At 43.7% G+C, this 18,809-nt stretch overlaps 1 protein-coding gene across 7 annotated transcripts in view; it reads left to right on the top strand.

Annotated features, from left to right (window-relative positions):
- LOC310888753 (ubiquitin-associated protein 1-like) overlaps window positions 1-15,020 on the top strand; it is a 45,165-nt gene extending 30,145 nt beyond the window's left edge. For 2 of the 7 annotated variants that reach the window (XM_083815814.1, XM_083815813.1), the window contains exon 7: window positions 331-1,548. In XM_083815814.1, the coding sequence (XP_083671940.1) occupies window positions 331-359 (29 nt within the window). In that variant the 3' untranslated portion in view covers window positions 360-1,548. Of the gene's footprint in view, window positions 1-330; window positions 1,549-1,661; window positions 1,795-3,707; window positions 3,749-6,385; window positions 6,511-8,391 lie in introns of those variants that run through there. The other 5 variants (XM_083815810.1, XM_083815811.1, XM_083815812.1 and 2 more) reach the window with 5 other exon arrangements.
- The last annotated feature ends 3,789 nt before the right edge of the window (window positions 15,021-18,809 follow it).

Below are 18,809 nucleotides of genomic sequence, written 5' to 3'. Positions count from 1 at the left end.
ATTCTGTGATTCTGTGATTCTGTGATATCATAACCTTTTATTCCCTATTACCCGACACCTGATCACCTCCCCTGTTTTCTCATTGGCTGAGTACTAAATTGAAAAATTTATATGAATCCAGCGATTCAATTTAATTTAAATTGAATCCAGCTAAATTCAATTTAAATTGAAAATTGTCTGCAATTAGCATTATTAGGAGTGTCAATCTGACTTTAACACTCCTATTTTGCCCGTATAACTGAGGACCTTTACCCTGTGGTGGCAAACCCATATACTTTTCTAACATGGTTAACACCAGAGCTAACTTGGTTTACCATTTTACACCTGAAGGATGCCTTCTTCTGCCTCCCTCTCCATGAAGCCAGCCAGAAAATTTTTGCATTTGAATGGGAAAGCCCTAAAAGCGGGTGAAAAACACAGCTCACATGGACAAGGTTGCCTCAGGGCTTTAAAAATTCACCCACCTTATTCGGAGAACAACTCGCGAAGGACTTGGAGACCTGGGAAGCCCCACCAGGAGAAGGAAGGCTGTTGCAGTACGTAGATGACCTCCTAATAGCCACCCAGACAGAAGAAGCCTGTGTGGCCTGGACAGTAAGCCTTTTAAACTTTCTGTGACTCCAGGGATACTGGGTATCGAAGAAGGCTCAGGTGGTAAAGCAGAAGGTGATTTACCTGAGTTATGAGGTTAGTGCCGGGCAGTGGACCTTGGGGCAGGACCACAAAGAAGCAGTATGTCAAACCCCGAAACCTGAGATGATAAAGGAACTGCGAACCATTTTGGGAATGACGGGGTGGTGCAGATTGTGGATCTATAATTACGGATTGCTTGTAAAACCGCTGTATGCACTCATTACAAATGGGAACAGGGACCTCCAATGGACAAAGGAGGCCACGTGAGCCTTGGACCAACTAAAGAAGGCTCTCATGTCAGCTCCAGCTCTGGGACTTCCAGATGTGAATAAACCATTCTTCCTCTTCTCCCATGAGAAACAGAGGATTGCCCTGGGAATACTAGCACAGGACCTGGGCCCATATCAAAGGGCCCAGGTCTTAATAAGCAAGGCCCAGTTGCTTATTTTTCTAAGCAGCTGGATGCCGCCACCAAGGGATGGCCGGGATGCCTCAGAGTCGTTGCAGCAGTGGTGCTAAATATCCAGGAAGCATGCAAGTTCACCTTGGGCCAGAAAATAACTGTGCTAGTGTCTCACACAGTGTCCGCAGTGCTGGAAGTGAAAGGCAGTCACTGGCTTTCCCCACAAAGGTTAAACCAAGGGCAGCCAGTACACCACGACTGCCTGGAGACCATCGAAGCTACCTACTCCAGCCGTCCAGATCTGAAGGACACTCCTGGTGATGATGTGGAAACATGGTTCACTGATGGGAGCAGCTACATCATCAGCGGAAAACGACATGCTGGGTATGCAGTTACCACTTGCAAAAAGGTAATAGAATCTGAAACTTTGCCAACAGATACCTCTGCACAAAAGGCCGAGATAATTGCTCTGACCCGTGCCTTAGAAATAGCAAAAGGAAAGAAAATAAACATCTATACGGACTCAAGGTATGCATTTGGAGTCGTGCACCCACACGAAGCCATCTGGAAAGAAAGAGGACTGTTAAATTCGCAAGGGAAAAATATCAAACATGCGAAAGAGATAATATGCTTATTGGAAGTGGTCCAGCTACCTGAAAAGGTAGCAGTCATGCGTATTAAGGCACACCGGAAGGTGAGCTCAGAATTGGAAGAAGGATATGATCTGGCGAACAGAGAGGCAAAAGAAGCAGCAAAAGGTGAGATAGCAACTGAGGGAGCCCTAATCCTAGACGGGCAGATCCCCCTTGAAGGTAAGATAGTATATAACAAAAAGGACAGAAAATTAATCGAAAGTCAAAAGGGAGAGTATAACCAAGAGGGATGGGCTATTACTGAAGAAGGGAAAGGGAAATTAGTCATCCCCTCTAATTTGCTATGGTCACTAGTAAGGGAAGAACACCGGAAAACTCATTGGGGAATAAATTCCCTATATAACGATCTGATTGGGAAAATTACGGCTAGGAATTTGTATGCTACTGTCACACAAGTAACCCGACAATGTGACCTCTGCCTCCAGACCAACCCCAAAAATACCCCCAAACCGAAATTGGGCCAAATTGGGAAAGGCCATGGGCCTGGACAACAATGGCAGATTGACTTTTCTGAACTTCCAAGAAAAGGGGGGTATTGATATTTGTTAGTATTAACGGATACTTTTTTAGGTTGGCCAGAGGCAGTACCCACTAGAACTGCCAAAGCCCGAGAGGTAACCAAGGTACTGCTACAGGAAATACTACCATGCTTCGGAGTTCCAGCCACCATGTCCTCAGACAGGGGGCCACACTTTATCTCAAAAATAGTACAGCTAATTAGTCGGCATTTGGGCATAGACTGGGAACTCCACACTCCATACCACCCTCAATCGAGTGGCCAAGTGGAGAAAATGAACCATTTGATCAAACAATATATTGTAAGGTTAGGGCAAGAAGCTAACTTGCCCTGGCCCCAAGCTCTCCCGCTAGCATTGCTGCGGATTTGGACTAAGCCCCGAACTAAAGAAAAATTAAGTCCTTTTGAAATGCTTTATGGGAAACCATACGGGGTCCAGAAGGGAATGTCTACCCAGGTTAGGGAAGAGATGCTGACTACCTATATGGTGGCTTTGAGTAAGCAACTTAGAGAAATAGAAAAACACGTGGCTGGAACTGAGAGCTGGATGGACCGGTGCATGACATACAGCCTGGAGATTACGTATATGTCAAGTCTCTTGCAGAGAAAACTTTGAAACCACAGTGGGAAGGACCATACCAGGTGCTCCTTACTACCTTCACCGCAATTAAGATCATTAGGGAAGGAAGTGAAGAGGTTTTCCCGGTTGAAGTCCAAAAGGCTGTTTGGGACAATGCCAATGATTTTGAGAGGAAGTTTCAATCTTGGTGGACTCTGGTAAATTTTACCTATGATCCCATTGTTAACATGGCTACTGCCTTTGTGCTTACTATACGTAATGCCACAGTTTATGTTATCCACCCCATCACTGCACAAGGATTAAACCATGAGGAGACAGTGCTCTATCCTTTGGAGCATAGAACATGGGCACGGATGGGGAGTGGGAAATGGCAGTCTGTAAATCTGGAATCATGTGTTACCCGGGAACAACAAGGATTTATCTGTGAAAGCAACACAACTGACGCTCAGGATGTATGTCTTGACACTGAGCAAGGTGTTTGCCACTTTGAAATTCATCCAAATACTAGTCAAAAGACTGTGCTTATATATATTGGTCAAGGCTGTGTGTAAGAACTGCTTGTGCTTTTGTAGAAGTAGATAAGGAGAATATAACTCTCCCTAGCAAAAATAATTCTAACTTTTGCATTTGTAACTTTGTTAGAATTGTCAGGTGTGATTTTTATATTTGGCACCAGTGGTATCCCACCGGTTGATCAAGTCTAACAACACAATGTATCACAAGTTATTACCTACACCTATTGGGATGAACCTCACGTTAGTGAGGCAATTAGTTAAACACCAAGACCTGATCAAAAGGCATTCAGGAAAATGGAGAAAAGACATTAATTACTGTCCATCACGACACCAAGGAAATAAGTAAGATTCTACGAAGGGTGAAACAAGACGCTAGTTGCTAAATCAATTTTAAAATGTTTTTCAGGTTCTAAATGGCTTCTAAGAAGTTGGGGTCTGACTCTCATGGTAAGTGGAATTTGGTATCCTTGTCCTATCAGTAGGATGAATCTTACTGTTGCTGCTGAGTAATGTCCTGGCCATCGAGACTAATCTGTTCAGCCCCTGACTGGCTTTTTTGTTAGGAACAAAGTGCCTTGGCTTCCTTCTTGCATATCTGCTTGCTAACGCTGTGCCTGTTCTCTGGTTAAACTGAAGTTCAGCCTATGACTATCCCCCATCATCCCTGCCCCTCTCTTATGAGAGAGTGGCTGAGGTGGAGCTCAGCCGCCCACCTGAGTAAAACCACCACGTTACCATCGAAACAGTGGCTTGGATGTTACTTTGTATATGTTGGTTTTGCTTTTTGTATTGAATTTACTGTTAGAAGACAAATCGAGTCTTTATCTATTTGAGTATTCAGGTAGTAAGGTCATCTATTTAAAAAAAAAAAAAAAAGTGAAGGATTCTTTACTTTCTGGGTCAGTTTTCAAGTTTTCCTAGACTAGTACTGTTGTGATTGGGCTGAATGCTATGAGCATCAGTGTTTTGCTTCAGAAACACTTTTTTTTTCTATTAACTGTCCTAAAACAGTTGGTGTCTCTTAGCACATGCTTGATGTTTTTGTAGCAGGATTGTATTCAAGAGAAGCATTGTATTAGAAATAGAATAGCATTGTATTAGAAAATTAACATACTGGAAAGAACCAAGAAAGTTTTTATTCCTTAGTCTAGGTGCTGAGGTTAAACTGACAGCCATCAGTTCAGCTCATCTAGTCTGGGTGCACTTAGGTTTTTTACTGTCCCAAAACAAGGGATGTTGCTCTGTAAATACCACAGAGTGTGTTCTATGGCTAGTGTGTATTTCAGGCAAACAAGAAGGCTGTGGAAGGGGAGGTGTCTCCCACTTACTGTGTCAATAGGTCTAATAAGACAAGTATTTGCATACTGAGCAATTTGGGCTGTGAGATTGGTGCAAAGAGGTAATTGTGCTTGGCTTGTGTGCTTGGATCATCCCAGTTAGAGCTGGACTTGTAGCAGTGGGACTAACCAGGGCATGGTAGCAGCAGGCAAGCTTGACTCTGAGCCTTTAGGAGGAGATAAGGCTGTCTCTGACCTGGCTGTGATGTAAGTGTAAGCACAAAGGCTGCCACAATTGCTACTTCTGCATAAACACGCACTGTTGTATCCAAGTTCTCACACTGCCAGCTCAAATACTGTTTGGGTGTCGTGGTGTTGGTGGCCAGCGAGGTGCAGTTTGAGTGCTGTACTGTGTACTGCTTCTCAGTAAGGACCAGTGAAAATACTATTATATTCTGCCTGGAACGCTCTTTTGTTTTGGTAGTATGGGTGCCATGTAGGTTGTTCAGCCTGAGGGTGTCAGGGCTAGAGGAAATGCCCTCTGTGTCCCAACAGGGCTCTGGGACCAGCCAATGCAGTTTATAGCACAAGAGGTCAACTGATGACAGCACATAAACATTTGATTCCAAATTAACAGGATATTCCTGTTCTCAAAAGCTGCTTGTCCTCTTGGAGCTTGTGGCTGCCTTGTTGTAGATGAGTCAACAGTGAAGGAGCACAAATAGTACTTAAACTGTCATCCAAGTATGAAAATGGGTCACATAAAAATGGCAAGTCACAGCTCACTGAGCAAGAGGTTAGTCACCAAACATCTTACATTGCCACTAATGTCTTGTTGGATCTGTAGCATTCGGAGCAAAGTTACAAATGATAACAAAAATTTGGAGTGTTTGTCTAGTAATATACAGTCAAAAACCTTGTATGTAATTCCAGAAGGTTAGACCAGTTAATCTAGAAACTGACTACAATTTATGTTATGGGTTTTCTCGCACTTCTTCACAGCAGCTCATGGAAAAAAAAAACTTTAGTCTGGCTTCTTGGAGGAGCTTGAGTTGTTGGTGATTCTGCCTAGTGAGTTTGCAGGGTGCTTGAAAAGTTTTTGTCCTAAAACACTATAAATACTACACGTAAGTGACAGATGTAAAGCACAGATGGAGGACCATGGAATAAGTCTGTGGCCTCCCACTGGAGTGATCACAAATCAGACTGGATCCAGTTAGATTGCCTTGTTTGGAAAGTCAGAATTGCTACACTGAATGTTCTTGAGCTATTTCACCGTGTTTTGTTTAAAGCAGATCTCCTGGACTTGGGGCTACTTTGTCCTTGTGACCCCTTCTGTCCAAATGTTACTTTCCACTTGTATGTCAAACCTTTTTTTTTTTCTTAGCTGCTCTACAGCTGGGTCATTTTAAAACTTGCTTTGAATATAACAAAAACTGATGGCTCCTTCTATAGAGGCATAACAGAACGCAACATTCAGGAGAGCTTCAATTTCTGGTTGTGTAGGCATAGTGTTGTCATGAGGGAAGCTAAGATGCTGGAATATTAACTTCAAAATCTGCTCAGCGATTGGAGTGTTGTAAAATATAGTTATGGACTAGAATATTCTTTTAGAAAGAACAAAACTGAAGCAATGAAGTCCAGGCATATTCAGTGTGTTTCTTATCACGCAACTTCCTTTGTATTGAGTCACATTGTGTGGTTGGGGTAGCAGAGAAAGAGTAGCTGCCAAATACAGAAACATGAGACTTAACTGAATGCATCAAATTTGTATGGTTTTTGATACAATTTCTTCTTGTGATCTTAGGGCCTTTCAGTTATCTCGATGACGTCCCATTTAAGATAGGAGACAAATTTAAAACCCCTTCGAAGGTTGGATTACCCATTGGTTTCTGCCTGCCTGATTCTTCTCAGCTTGTCAGAGAAGCCCAGGTAAGGATGGTTTGTGCACTTCTGCTCTTTCCTCTGTGACCCTAGGTCTTCAACGTGCGATGCTGTGAACTATATTTTATATATATATATATCTTCACTGTGCTATACTGTTATTTCATAGTCTGCTAGAATGTAGAGGAAGATAATATTGTAAGCCATGCAAAAAGTTTGTACTACTTGTCACTATAAAAAGTCTGATGGCATTTATTTTAGTGTATCTACTCCAAAAAACCCACAGTGTTTTTGTGTAACAGGTAAGGGTTTAAATGCTACCCTGACATTGCTAAACTAAGTTGTAAACTAAGTTGCTAAACTAAGAGGAAAGATGGTAATAATTGAAACACCCATGCTATGGCATACCCTCAAACAGGGTTCTACAAGTATGACCATATTCTGTGCTATCTCTGTTTTCCAGCCAAGCTGGGGTTCAAATACAGTACGCCTGGTTGGATTGCAACGCCTCGAATAAAATGATGTGATCATGTAGGCTATGCCTTGCACAGAACTACTTGGCTTTTTTACAGTTCTGGTGGGAGCTATTCAAAGTAGTAACAGTGCATTGAGGCTAAATTGACCAAAGCCATGTACTTAGTATTTCATGTGTCTAAACGTGTGTTTGTATGTATACAGCTATGATAGCTCTGCTCAGATGGCAAAGTGTGGAATGAATAGTGCCCAGCACTTCTGCCAGTGAGTTGTGTTTCAAAATCACCTTGCTGATAAATTATATGTCCCATCTCTTAGAGCTAAAGGAAGGGAAAACTACTTAGTATAGAGTTGAGATAGGTCTCCAGGTTCTCTCTGGAGCCTGCTATGGGATGGATAGCACAGTGTGAGTCCCAGAAAAGCCCAGCAGAGGCGTAGCAAACCTTCCTGACTTGTTGCTCTTCAGAGCTAGGATGTCTTATTACCCGTTTGGTTATGTGACATCATCCTGGCAAGCAGGCTGTAATTCTTGTGAGTCACAGGTAGGTTACACCCTGGACTTAGCTTTGTAGGCTGTGTTCTCTGAATGTTTTGTCATGATATGGAGGGCGCTAAGGGCATCTGGTCTCTGTAAGATATTAAAGCTTCACATGTATTTAGTGTGTTCAGAATTTTGTCCTCTCAATCAGGCTACCACAGTGGCCTGTGCGCTGGTAGTGAGTAGCTTATCTAAATGTCTTATGTGCTAACCCAACCCTGAAGGAGCTGATGTCAAATGAGAAAAGCTTGTGGGATCCAGTCATGCCAAGAACAGTGGCAAAATCTGCTACTACAGGAAGTTGTTGTCAGAGTAGCCAGCACATCCCCTTTGGCTGATGAGTCCTTAGCACAGGTATGAGAATGCTGATACCTCTCCAACCAGTGGGTCTAAAACTAGTGTCAGGTCCCTTAGGAATCTTTTAGGGGGAACTGATAAATACCTTATTGCTCTTTGGATGCAAAAATTACTCTTCTGTAGTATTGAATGCCTTGTTCAGTGGTGCCAGATCTGGGTGTGACTGTCCATCATGTGTGACATCGCTGTCACTGACACTTCAGGCTTCCACTGACTGCATCTATTTTCTTGTTGGAAGAGGGGGAGAGAGTTGTGAAACTGATCTTGTGATCATCAGTAGCTCTAAACAAAACTAAATGTAGGATGGACACAAAATATGAGATTCTGATCCAGACTATAGCCAGATTTTGCTGCAAGAGGTAAAATGAACTACTGCTGGTGTCTCCTAGTTTTGCCATTCTGTAGGTTATAAGAGATGCTGGGGAAAAATTGTCTGTCTGTGATGAATCATGTAGTTCTTGCTCTGTGTTACTTGTGTTACTTCTGCTGTAAAGTAGTAGCTGTGATTCTTATAACTTGTCTTTATTTTTTTCCCTCTTTCCTTCTCTACCACTGGTCAGTATGACTTCTCCCTGGAAAAGAAAACAATCGAGTGGGCTGAAGATATCAAAAAAATTCAAGCTGCCCAGAAAGAAGCTGAACGCAAGGCAGAAGAAGCAATAGCAAACTCAAAAGCAGCCCCAGAGGACAGCAACAGAATGGGGTTCTCAGAGGGACCTTGCCCTGAGGCCATGCCTCCTCCTATTAACCCCATCCTCGCTGGTCTGCAGCACAATAACATTCTTACTCCCACGCCAGCCGACAGCAGTGCTGTGAAGCAGAAAGTTCTTAGTCCACCTCGCCCCAAAGCAGACTTCAACCCAGCTGATTTTGAAAGTGAAGAAGACCCATTTGACAAACTGGAATTAAAAACTATCGATGATAAGGAGGAGTTAAAAAACATTCTGGAAATCCATGTCGGTACTACTGGGCCGGTTGTTGCCCAGCTGTTAGATAGCAGTTTGCCCAAAGGAGGGTCTGAGTCTGTGTTGCAAGATCAGGAGGTTCTGGCATTCATAGAAAGGGCCACGTTGGACTTCAAGCCCCTTCACAAACCCAATGGCTTTATCACTTTGCCACAGTTGGGAAAGTGTGAAAAGATGTCCTTGTCTTCCAAAGTGTCCCTGTCCCCCATCACTTCAGTGAGCAATATCAAATCCCTATCCTTTCCTAAACTCGACTCCGATGAGAGTGATCAAAAATCACCAAAGCTCATGAGCACTTTTCACAGCACTACCTGTCTCCACAACGGCACTTTTCTCAGCTCTTTGCAGGCCTGTGCTCAGACTAAAGCTAGCAAACTGAACGGACACCATGTGGTTGGTCTGTCTGCTTTAAACGAGGACAGTGGCATGGAGACATCAACGTTATCCTCTTCAACCAGGCTGCCTTCCCTGGCTGTGTCAACAGTTCGTACGGAAGAAGAATCGTCTCAAAGCACAGCGACCACGGTAAACACGCGGTGGATTAAAACTGAGTTTGTGGGGGAGATGTGGAGGTGTGGAGGCAAATGTTGATTCTAAAATGTCCCGTGGCTTTGTATTTAATTTCATTTAATGTGTGGTGTGTAGATAGGACAGGTCATGTACAGTAATTCTTTTATGTGGCAAAATCATCAGCCCAACAGGTCTTCATGCTGACAGTTGTGAACCTCAGGCTACTGCTCACAGGCTTCTCCCTGCTCCCCTCCCATCTCTGAAACCAATTCTGGTGACTTTTTTCAGCTTCTCAGCTCTTGTTGTTCATAGTTATACATAGCTGCATGCCTTTTGAGCTAACTGTAAGATTTCTTCCATGGTTTCTTACCTGTGAGGATGGGAGGATTGCTTTTTGGATACCAAAAGCAGTTTTGAAGACCATCTCAGATTTACAGATTTTGGTTGCTGTACAGCTCTGAGACAGGAGTTTGAAGCTTTGTTGCTTCTAACTTATAGCAAGTTCTGAGAGTACTTCGGGGACACCTAACTTGATGCCATCTGTTGTGGCTTTGTGAGTGGGAGTCCAGATTTGAGTGAACTTGGGCACTTTTTTCCAAAGAACCTAAGATCTGGACACCAATACTTATGAATTCTAATGGAAACTGTATAGCCAAATCTTCTAATTAGCTCTAAAATGTGAGATTTGGAAGGCTGCTTCTGTCCTGTGCGCGGTGGTTTTGCGTTCTTGCTGGTGTACTGTAGGTTTTTGTGACACCATGTGCTCTAAAACTGGTGATGGTCCTTCTCTTCCCACTGTTCTTTCATCTCTCTTCAGGCTTAAGTAAATGCAGTATTATTTGAGAAATGCAGTATTCTGGCAACTAGCATATCCCTCAGAGCATAGCAGAATAGGTGCTTATGGATCACTAGAGCAAATTCAATGCTGTAAGCTTTGGCAGGAGCAGCGGTGTGCTGAGCAAGTGCTTGCTGTTACAAATCACAGGTTTGAGGGGAGATTGCCTCATTGTATGAGGCTCAGAGGTGAAGCCTTGGAGCATGACGTCTCTAGGGATTAACATGAAAGATCACTTACCACTAGGTAGATGGGCCTTAAGATAACCAAATTATCACTGCAAGTACTTAAATCTCTGTGCTAGATTAAATCCTAGTGAAGACCGAGAGGGGAGGTGTGTTCTCGACAATGCTGTAAGGGAAGGTACAAAAGGTTTTAAAAACTAAAAAAGGAATTAACAAATAGACTTACTAGGAGACGTAATAAAAATCATCACTTGAAACTGTGTGTTTTGTAAGTAGCAAGCCAAGAAATAGGTATGTTGACAGAACTAGTTCTTTCTATTGAATTTCCAAGGCTTCTGAATATGCTTGTTTCCTATTTCCACAATAAGGTCCCAGTGGCTGGAAAAGGACAGCAGAGTTGCAAGAAGTTGAAGTATAGGCAAGGACCGTAACAAAAATCCTCGGAGTATGAAAAGGATAGAGAAGGAAATCAGAGTAAACCATGTGGCCGACAGAAGGAGGACACAATCCTCCTACTGCAAGATTGCACGAGAAGAAGCCTGGTGATTTTATAAAGCTTCAATATACTTCTGTCCCAGTGTGTTGCACAGTGCTGTTTACATACATGTTTTTTCCCTCACAAGTTCAGAAATCATAACTTTGGATTTGGAGTTACCACTGGAGCATGTTTTACCAGTAAATTGGATCTAAGGGTTTTTTGGATGCAAATAAACTTGTGATTTCTCTGCTGCACTGATTCTGGCCTGGGTGGTTCCCTTTTTCCTCGCGGTATTTCTTGAAGCTCACGGGTTTACTTTTTGCAACTTTGGCAGAGGAAGAAATGACTAGCGAAGACAACCAGTTGAAATTAAACAATCGTTTAGAGACCTGAATTTGTATGGAATGTCTTATTTGTGGAAATATTTGGTTATGGGAGGATGGACACTCCCGATGGACCATTCAGAATGGACACGCTCCCAGATAGTGTACAAAGTCCCTAAAAGTAGGAACAGTGTGCAAGCATGGGCTGAAAGCACTGCATGCCTTCTTGAAAGGCACTGAAATGCAGGCTTGAGTCTTAAGGGAGCACAGCTTCTGAGTGGCCGCCAGCTCTGGCTTTGTCTCCTGCAGTTCCTTTAGGTGATTCTGTCCTCCACTGGAAGTCCTTTGATCATGAGCACAGGTTATCAAGCTCAAGTAGATCAAGGAGCTGCTTTACCATGACTTGAATCCCTGGTGTCAGAAACAGTTTGGGTTCTTCTCGCTGTTGCATTAATAACAGAGCATCGTTCATTTGGAGTATTTGATAACCAGCTGATTTTAGGGCTATTCCAGACCCCTATTTCACTGTATCCCATATTCTAGTGCTTTATGCTCTGCCAAAAGAGTCTGGAGAAGGGTGTAATTTGAAGAGCTTTCAAACCCCTCTTACGACCATCAGGACCAGGTTCTTAGGTAAACCAGTCTATCAAACTGCATGTGATTTCTCGTGCTTTGTCTCCTGGAAGAGAAATTGAGTGGCAATGTAGAACAAACCCCCTCGCCTCCCCCAGTCCTTCTTGGGGCCCAAAGAAGGACTTTCTGAAAGAAGTGGCCAAGTTTTCAAGCAATTGATGTTGGCTGAAAAATATTAAGAAAGGCCATATACTGAGGGTTTTGGCGATGTGATTTCTTGCAGCTTCTTCTAATTCTATTTATTCGATTCTATTTAAGTCTTCCTGCATTTTAAATGTGCAGACCTTGGGCAAAGTAAAATAGAGTTGTTGGTTGGTTGTGCCCCTTGGCAGACCAGTTCTGCAGAAATGGAGCAGGTGTACAGCCCTGACACAGGTGGGTTTCCTTGCCAGGCTGTTTTGGAAACTGAACAGGCAGGACAGAGGAGGCCTCTCTGAACTAGGTGTGCTACTGAAAATGGGTAATTTCTGTGCTGTCTGGCTGGAACTTCTCAAAGAAGGGCCTGCTCCCAATTGCTTATTTTTCTTCTGCCAGCTGTTTAATTAACAATTAACAGCCCAAGTTGGATATGAGAAGTTTGATATGAGTGATGTGAAACAGCCCTTTGAGGTGGCTACTTTAAGGTTCCTCTTGAAGTAAGAGCACTTAGCTCCTTTTCAACCCAGCAAAAAGTTTACTAAGGGAAATGTGGTTTAACCCGGCCAGCAGCTAAGCACCACACAGCTGTTTGCTCACCCTCCCCCCTCCCTCTCCGGGATGGGGGAGAGAATCAGGAAAATGAAGCCTGTGGGTTGAGATAGAGACAGTTTATTAGGACAGAAAAGAAAGGAAAACAATAATAATAATGATACGTATATACAATGTCCACAGAGTTTGTGTAGTCCATGACTGACTTTGGGCTCCATCTGTCACAGCAGTCGTTCAGGGCAGAAGAGGTGGTGTGTGGTGTTGGATCATTGCATGCTGAAGCCCGTTCTCGTTCCATCACACCACTGTGCTTGTCCAATTCTATCAAAATTCATTCATCATTATCTGCGTGGCTGTTACTGTGATACCATTAATGGGACATTGGCATATAGCAATCACAATGGTGATGACATACAGTATTATATAATAATTAACATACTACAACTCATGGGCTATTCTCACCCAGTATTAAATCCCCTTGAGGTACACACCGGACCTTCCCATTCTTTTGCATCACCCACCAAGTGCATCCAGGTCCCTGAGCAAAAGCAATCCCACGAATGGGTTTGCCTTTTCCTGAGGCAGGAGTAGCCCAGACTGTTTTACCCAGCATGTTTCTTACGTGCACTACAGGAACTTTATCCCCTTCTACAGTGCGTAACAGGTTTGATTGGGCAGGTCCAGCTCGGTTGGCAGATCCCCTAGTACTGAGTAACCAGGTGGCCTTTGCCAAATGCGTATCCCAATTTTTGAATGTCCCAGCACCCATTGCCTTCAGTGTAGTCTTCAACAGTCCATTGTATCGCTCAACTTTCCCGGAGGCTGGTGCATGATAGGGGATGTGATACACCCACTCAATGCCATGTTCTTTGGCCCAAGTGTCTATAAGGTTGTTTCGGAAATGAGTCCCGTTGTCTGACTCAATTCTCTCTGGGGTGCCGTGTCGCCATAGGACTTGCTTTTCAAGGCCCAGGATAGTGTTCCGGGCGGTGGCATGGGGCACAGGATATGTTTCCAGCCATCCGGTGGTTGCTTCCACCATTGTAAGTACGTGGCGCTTGCCGTTGCGGGTTTGAGGGAGTGTGATGTAAGCAATCTGCCAGGCCGCTCCATATATTTATATTTCAGCCATCGTCCTCCATACCAAAGAGGCTTTGACTGTTTGGCTTGCTTGATTGCAGCACATGTTTCACAATCATGAATAACCTGTGCTATAGTGTCCATGGTCAGGTCCACCCCTCGATCACGAGCCCATCTGTATGTTGCATCTCTACCTTGATGGCCTGAGGTGTCATGGGCCCATCGGGCTATAAATAATTCACCTTTATGTTGCCATTCCAGGTCCACCTGAGCCACTTCAATCTTAGCAGCCTGATGCACCTGCTGTTTTTTTTTGATGTTCTTCAGTAGCCCGATTCTTGGGCACGTGAGCATCTACGTGGCGTACCTTTACAACCAGGTTCTCTACCCGGGCAGCAATATCTTGCCACAGTGCAGCAGCCCAGACGGGTTTGCCCCTGCGCTCCCAGTTGTTCTGCTTCCATTGCTGTAACCACCCCCACAGGGCATTTGCTACCATCCATGAATCAGTATAAAGATAGAGAACTGGCCACTTTTCTCGTTCAGTAATATCTAAAGCCAGGTGGATGGCTTTCACTTCTGCAAACTGACTCGATTCTCCTTCTCCCTCAGCAGCTTCTGCAACTCGTCGTGTAGGACTCCATACAGCAGCTTTCCATCTCCGATGCTTTCCCACAATACGACAGGACCCATCAGTGAACAGGGCATATTTCTTCTCATTTTCCGGTAGCTTGTTGTACAGTGGGGCTTCTTCAGCACGGGCCACCTCCTCCTCTGGTGATATCCAAAAGTATTTGCCTTCAGGCCATTTCATCATAACTTCCAAGATTCCTGGGTGATTGGGGTTCCCTATTCGAACCCACTGAGTAATCAGTGCAACCCATGTAGCATCAGTTGCATGATGTGTGCTTCCTTTGAACATCCAGCCCAGTACCGGTAGTCGGGGTGCCAGGAGGTGCTGTGCTTCAGTACCGACCACTTCCGAAGCAGATCGAACTCCTTCATATGCTGCCAATATCTCCTTTTCAGTTGGAGTATAGCGGGCCTCAGATCCTCTGTATGCCCAACTCCAAAACCCCAGGGGTCGACCTCGAGTTTCCCCAGGTTCTTTCTGCCAGAGGCTCCAGGTGGGGCCATTCTCCCCGGCTGCAGTGTAGAGCACATTCCTTCCATCTGGTCCTGTTCGGACTGGCCCAAGGGCATGAACTATCTCCCGTTTAATTCGTTCAAAGTCTTGTCATTGCTCGGGGCCCCGTTTGAAATCATTCTTCTTAGGGGTTACTTGGTAGAGCGGGTTTACAATCAGACTGTAATTTGGAATGTGCATTCTCCAAAACCCCACGACACCTAGGAAAGTTTGTGTTTCTTTTTTGCTAGTTGGTGGAGACATAGCTGTTATTTTGTTGATGACATCCATTGGGATTTGACGACGTCCATCTTGCCATTTTACTCCTAAAAACTGGATCTCTCGTGCAGGTCCTTTGACTTTATTTTGTTTTATGGCAAAACCGGCCTTCAGAAGGATTTGGACTATTTTCTTCCCTTTCTCGAAAACTTCCTCTGCAGTGTCACCCCACACAATGATGTCATCGATGTACTGCAGGTGTTCAGGAGCTTCCCCCTGCTCCAGCGCAGACTGGATCAGTCCATGGCAAATGGTAGGGCTGTGTTTCCACCCCTGGGGCAGTCAATTCCAGGTGTATTGGACACCCCTCCAAGTAAAAGCGAATTGTGGCCTGCACTGTGCTGCTAGAGGGATGGAGAAAAATGCATTAGCGATATCAATTGTGGCGTACCACTTGGCTGCCTTTGATTCCAGTTCATACTGGAGTTCTAGCATGTCCGGCACTGCAGCACTCAGTGGTGGCGTGACTTCGTTCAGGCCACGATAGTCCACTGTTAGTCTCCACTCACCATTAGACTTTCGCACTGGCCATATGGGACTATTAAAAGGTGAGTGAGTCTTGCTGATCACTCCTTGGCTCTCCAGTTGACGAATTAGCTTATGGATGGGGATCAGGGAGTCTCGGTTGGTGCGATATTGCCGCCGGTGCACAGTTGTGGTGGCGATTGGCACCTGCTGTTCTTCGACCCTCAGCAACCTCACAACAGAAGGGTCCTCCGAGAGACCGGGCAAGGTAGACAACTGTTTAATGTCCTCTGTCTCTAAGGCAGCTATGCCAAAAGCCCAGCGGAACCCTTTTGGGTCCTTGAAATATCCTCTCCTGAGATAGTCTATGCCAAGGATGCACGGAGCATCCGGGCCAGTCACAATACGGTGCTTTTGCCACTCATTACCGGTTAGACTCACTTCAGCCTCCAATACAGTTAACTGCTGGGATCCCCCCGTCACACCATAAATACAGATGGGCTCTGGCCCTTTATAGCTTGATGGCATTAGAGTACATTGTGCACCGGTGTCTACCAAAGCCTTATACTTCTGTGCGTCTGACGTGCCAGGCCATCGAATCCACACAGTCCAATAAACTCGATTCTCCCTTTCCTCCCCCTGGCTGGAGGCAGGGCCCCTCTAGTCCTGGTCAGAATCAGAGGTAGGTAGATTTAAATACTTGTTAGTCTTGGTTGATCATTTGTCAGGGTGGGTGGAAGCTTTCCCTTCAGTACCTGCTACTGCGAACATAGTAACTAAAGTAATTCTAGAACAAATAACTCCCAGGTATGGAATTGTTGAAGATATTGACTCTGATCAAGGAAATCACTTTATGTCAGAAATATTGCAAGGGCTAATGTGGACTCTAGGAATTAAGTGGAAATTTCACACTCCTTGGCATCCTTCCTCTTCTGGAAGGGTGGAGAGGATCAGACAGTAAAGAAGCAATTGACTAAATTCTGGAAACTCAGCTTCCCCAAACAAAGTGCTTACCTTTGGCACTTCTCCGAATTCAAACTGCACCAAGAAAAGATGTGGGAGTTTCACCATATGAAATATTATTTGGATTGCTGTACATGGACAAAGGGAATGAATTACCTCAAAATGAGATAAAAGATGCTTTTCTTAAGAACTATATACTCGGGCTGTCGTCCTCTTTGTCATCTCTCAGGACCCGTGGACTGTTAGCTCAAACCCCACCCTTGGAAGCCCCGATCCATCCATTCCGAGCAGGAGACTGGGATCTGATGCGAACATGGAGAGAACTGAAACTGCAACCTGAGTGGGACGGACTGTTCCAAGTGCTCCTGACTACCGAGACGACAGTAAGAACGGCTGAGAAAGGGTGGACTCATTCCTGGGTAAAAGCATCAGCTAACCCCGATACCTGAGAGACTGCATTAACAAAGACTTTTAAGGTTAAAACTGTTAAAACTATCTATTGTAAACCTTTAACTTCTCCTCAGAAGAATTCTTAATGAATTAATGAGTAAAAGGGATTGAATTACACAGAATTGGAGTGTTTCCAGGGAACACTCCCTGGAAGTGGGAGAAGGCGGGGTATTTAATCCCCACCAGAGGAATCCTTATCAGTTTGTGATTTTTATTGTTTTTCTTAATTATTATTTCTTTATTATTATAGGGGTGTATATATACATAGAAATGATGTATTTTATCTTAGTAATACCTATTCTCAATGGATTAGCGATAGGATGGAGGGAAAAATTCAGCATTTCCAATTAATCCAGAACATCTATCGAGTTCTATCTCGAAATAATTGTTGGATTTGCACCCAGATGCCTAGAAAGACTGAAAAGGCCTTGTCCCTGATTGCTATTTCCAGCAGCAACTGTGTCTGGATTCTCTAGATTTCTAAAAACGACAGATCATAGTCCCGGGAAGGACTAGATTTTGAAGTTGAGCTCCCTACACATAATCCTGGCTACAATATACTGTGTTATCAAAAGTGCCTTTTAAACAACATTGATAGAAACTCAGGGGACAATAGTACTGACCCTGGGTGTATTAATATTATCCATGAAGTAGGGAATAATCCATACTGTACCGAATATGGTAGCCACGGGAATGCTAATATACATAATGCTCACCAGGTACAACATGAGAATCCTGTAACCGGATGGCCTGTCCCAAATGGCAAGGGGTGGTACTGGCTATTTGGGTTGCCCCTAGGATGGAAGAGAGCTTGCACCCTGGGTGCAATAATTCCAAATGTAACTATTATTGAAGACCCACAAAGCCAAAGCCCCCTTGAGACCACACGCAGAATTAAGCAGACTCTAGATAATCCTCTAGTAAAATCCTCTGGCATTTCATAGTTTTGCACGGTGTTTTTTACCTTGGTTAGGGGTGAGTGAATTAGAAAACACCATTGTAAATATCTCAGCTATAATTGAAGAACTAGAAAATAAGTCTGGATGCAAGAAAAAGGCGATAAGTTTGCAAAAATAGTACTCTGGAATTGAATGGTATTAAATTTATTAATAACCTCACAAGGAGGAGTGTGCACTGTCATTAATGCTAGTTGCTGTATATATGTAGATCAAATGGGACAAATTTGACTGATCTCAAAAATATTTGGGAAAAAAAAAAAACAAACAAAAAAACAAGATCCTACATAGAGTGGCTCGAGATGACACTTCCTGGGGATTTAGAAACATTTGGGAGAAACTAACTTTGTGGTTATCTGAATAGAATTGGCTCAAACAACTATTTGTTGGTATTGTAATAATAATGGCATTGTATATCTATCATCCCCCGTGACATCCACAGAAAAATATTGCACCTTAATGTTGGAAAAACTCAAGAGTGCGGTATGTGAAGAGGTACAAAAAAACAATAGGAGTAAGAAAAGAAGAGTAAGGAGTACGGAGTAAGAGGAGTAAGAAAAGAAATTGTGAGAAACTAAGTTGTGGTTTTGCAGTAGAATATGTTTTTGAAGTAGAGTGTGTTTTTGCAGTAGAAAACTAACCTTCTGTATTCAAAGGTAGTTGTGTAGTCATAACAAGGAGAAATGCTAAGTAGATAAGTGGACAGTAGAAGGCCTCACTGTTCCAAAATAAGGTAGAAGCTTGAGAAAAACAGGATGAGCAGTGTGAGAACAGTAAAACAAAGGTCACAAGTTCTCAAAACATAAGAAAGGAGAAAAAAAAGGGAAAAAGGAGAAATTAAAGGGTTGATCAAAAATATTGTACATATATAGTGCGTCGAGTAGCTTGTGAACCTGTAGTACTCAGCCGATGAGGAAACAGGGGAGGTGATCAGGTGTCGGGTAATAGGGAATAAAAGGTTATGATATGTTTACTATAATGCGCTCCTAATTGGCAGGACGCCCGCCATGGTAATCGCGAATAAAATAGCTTCACAGAAGATC

The sequence above is a fragment of the Anser anser genome (assembly GCF_964211835.1).
Source record: "Anser anser genome assembly, chromosome: W".
In the NCBI taxonomy this organism is placed as follows: Eukaryota; Metazoa; Chordata; class Aves; order Anseriformes; family Anatidae; genus Anser; species Anser anser.
This window is presented reverse-complemented; position numbering and strand designations above follow the sequence as displayed.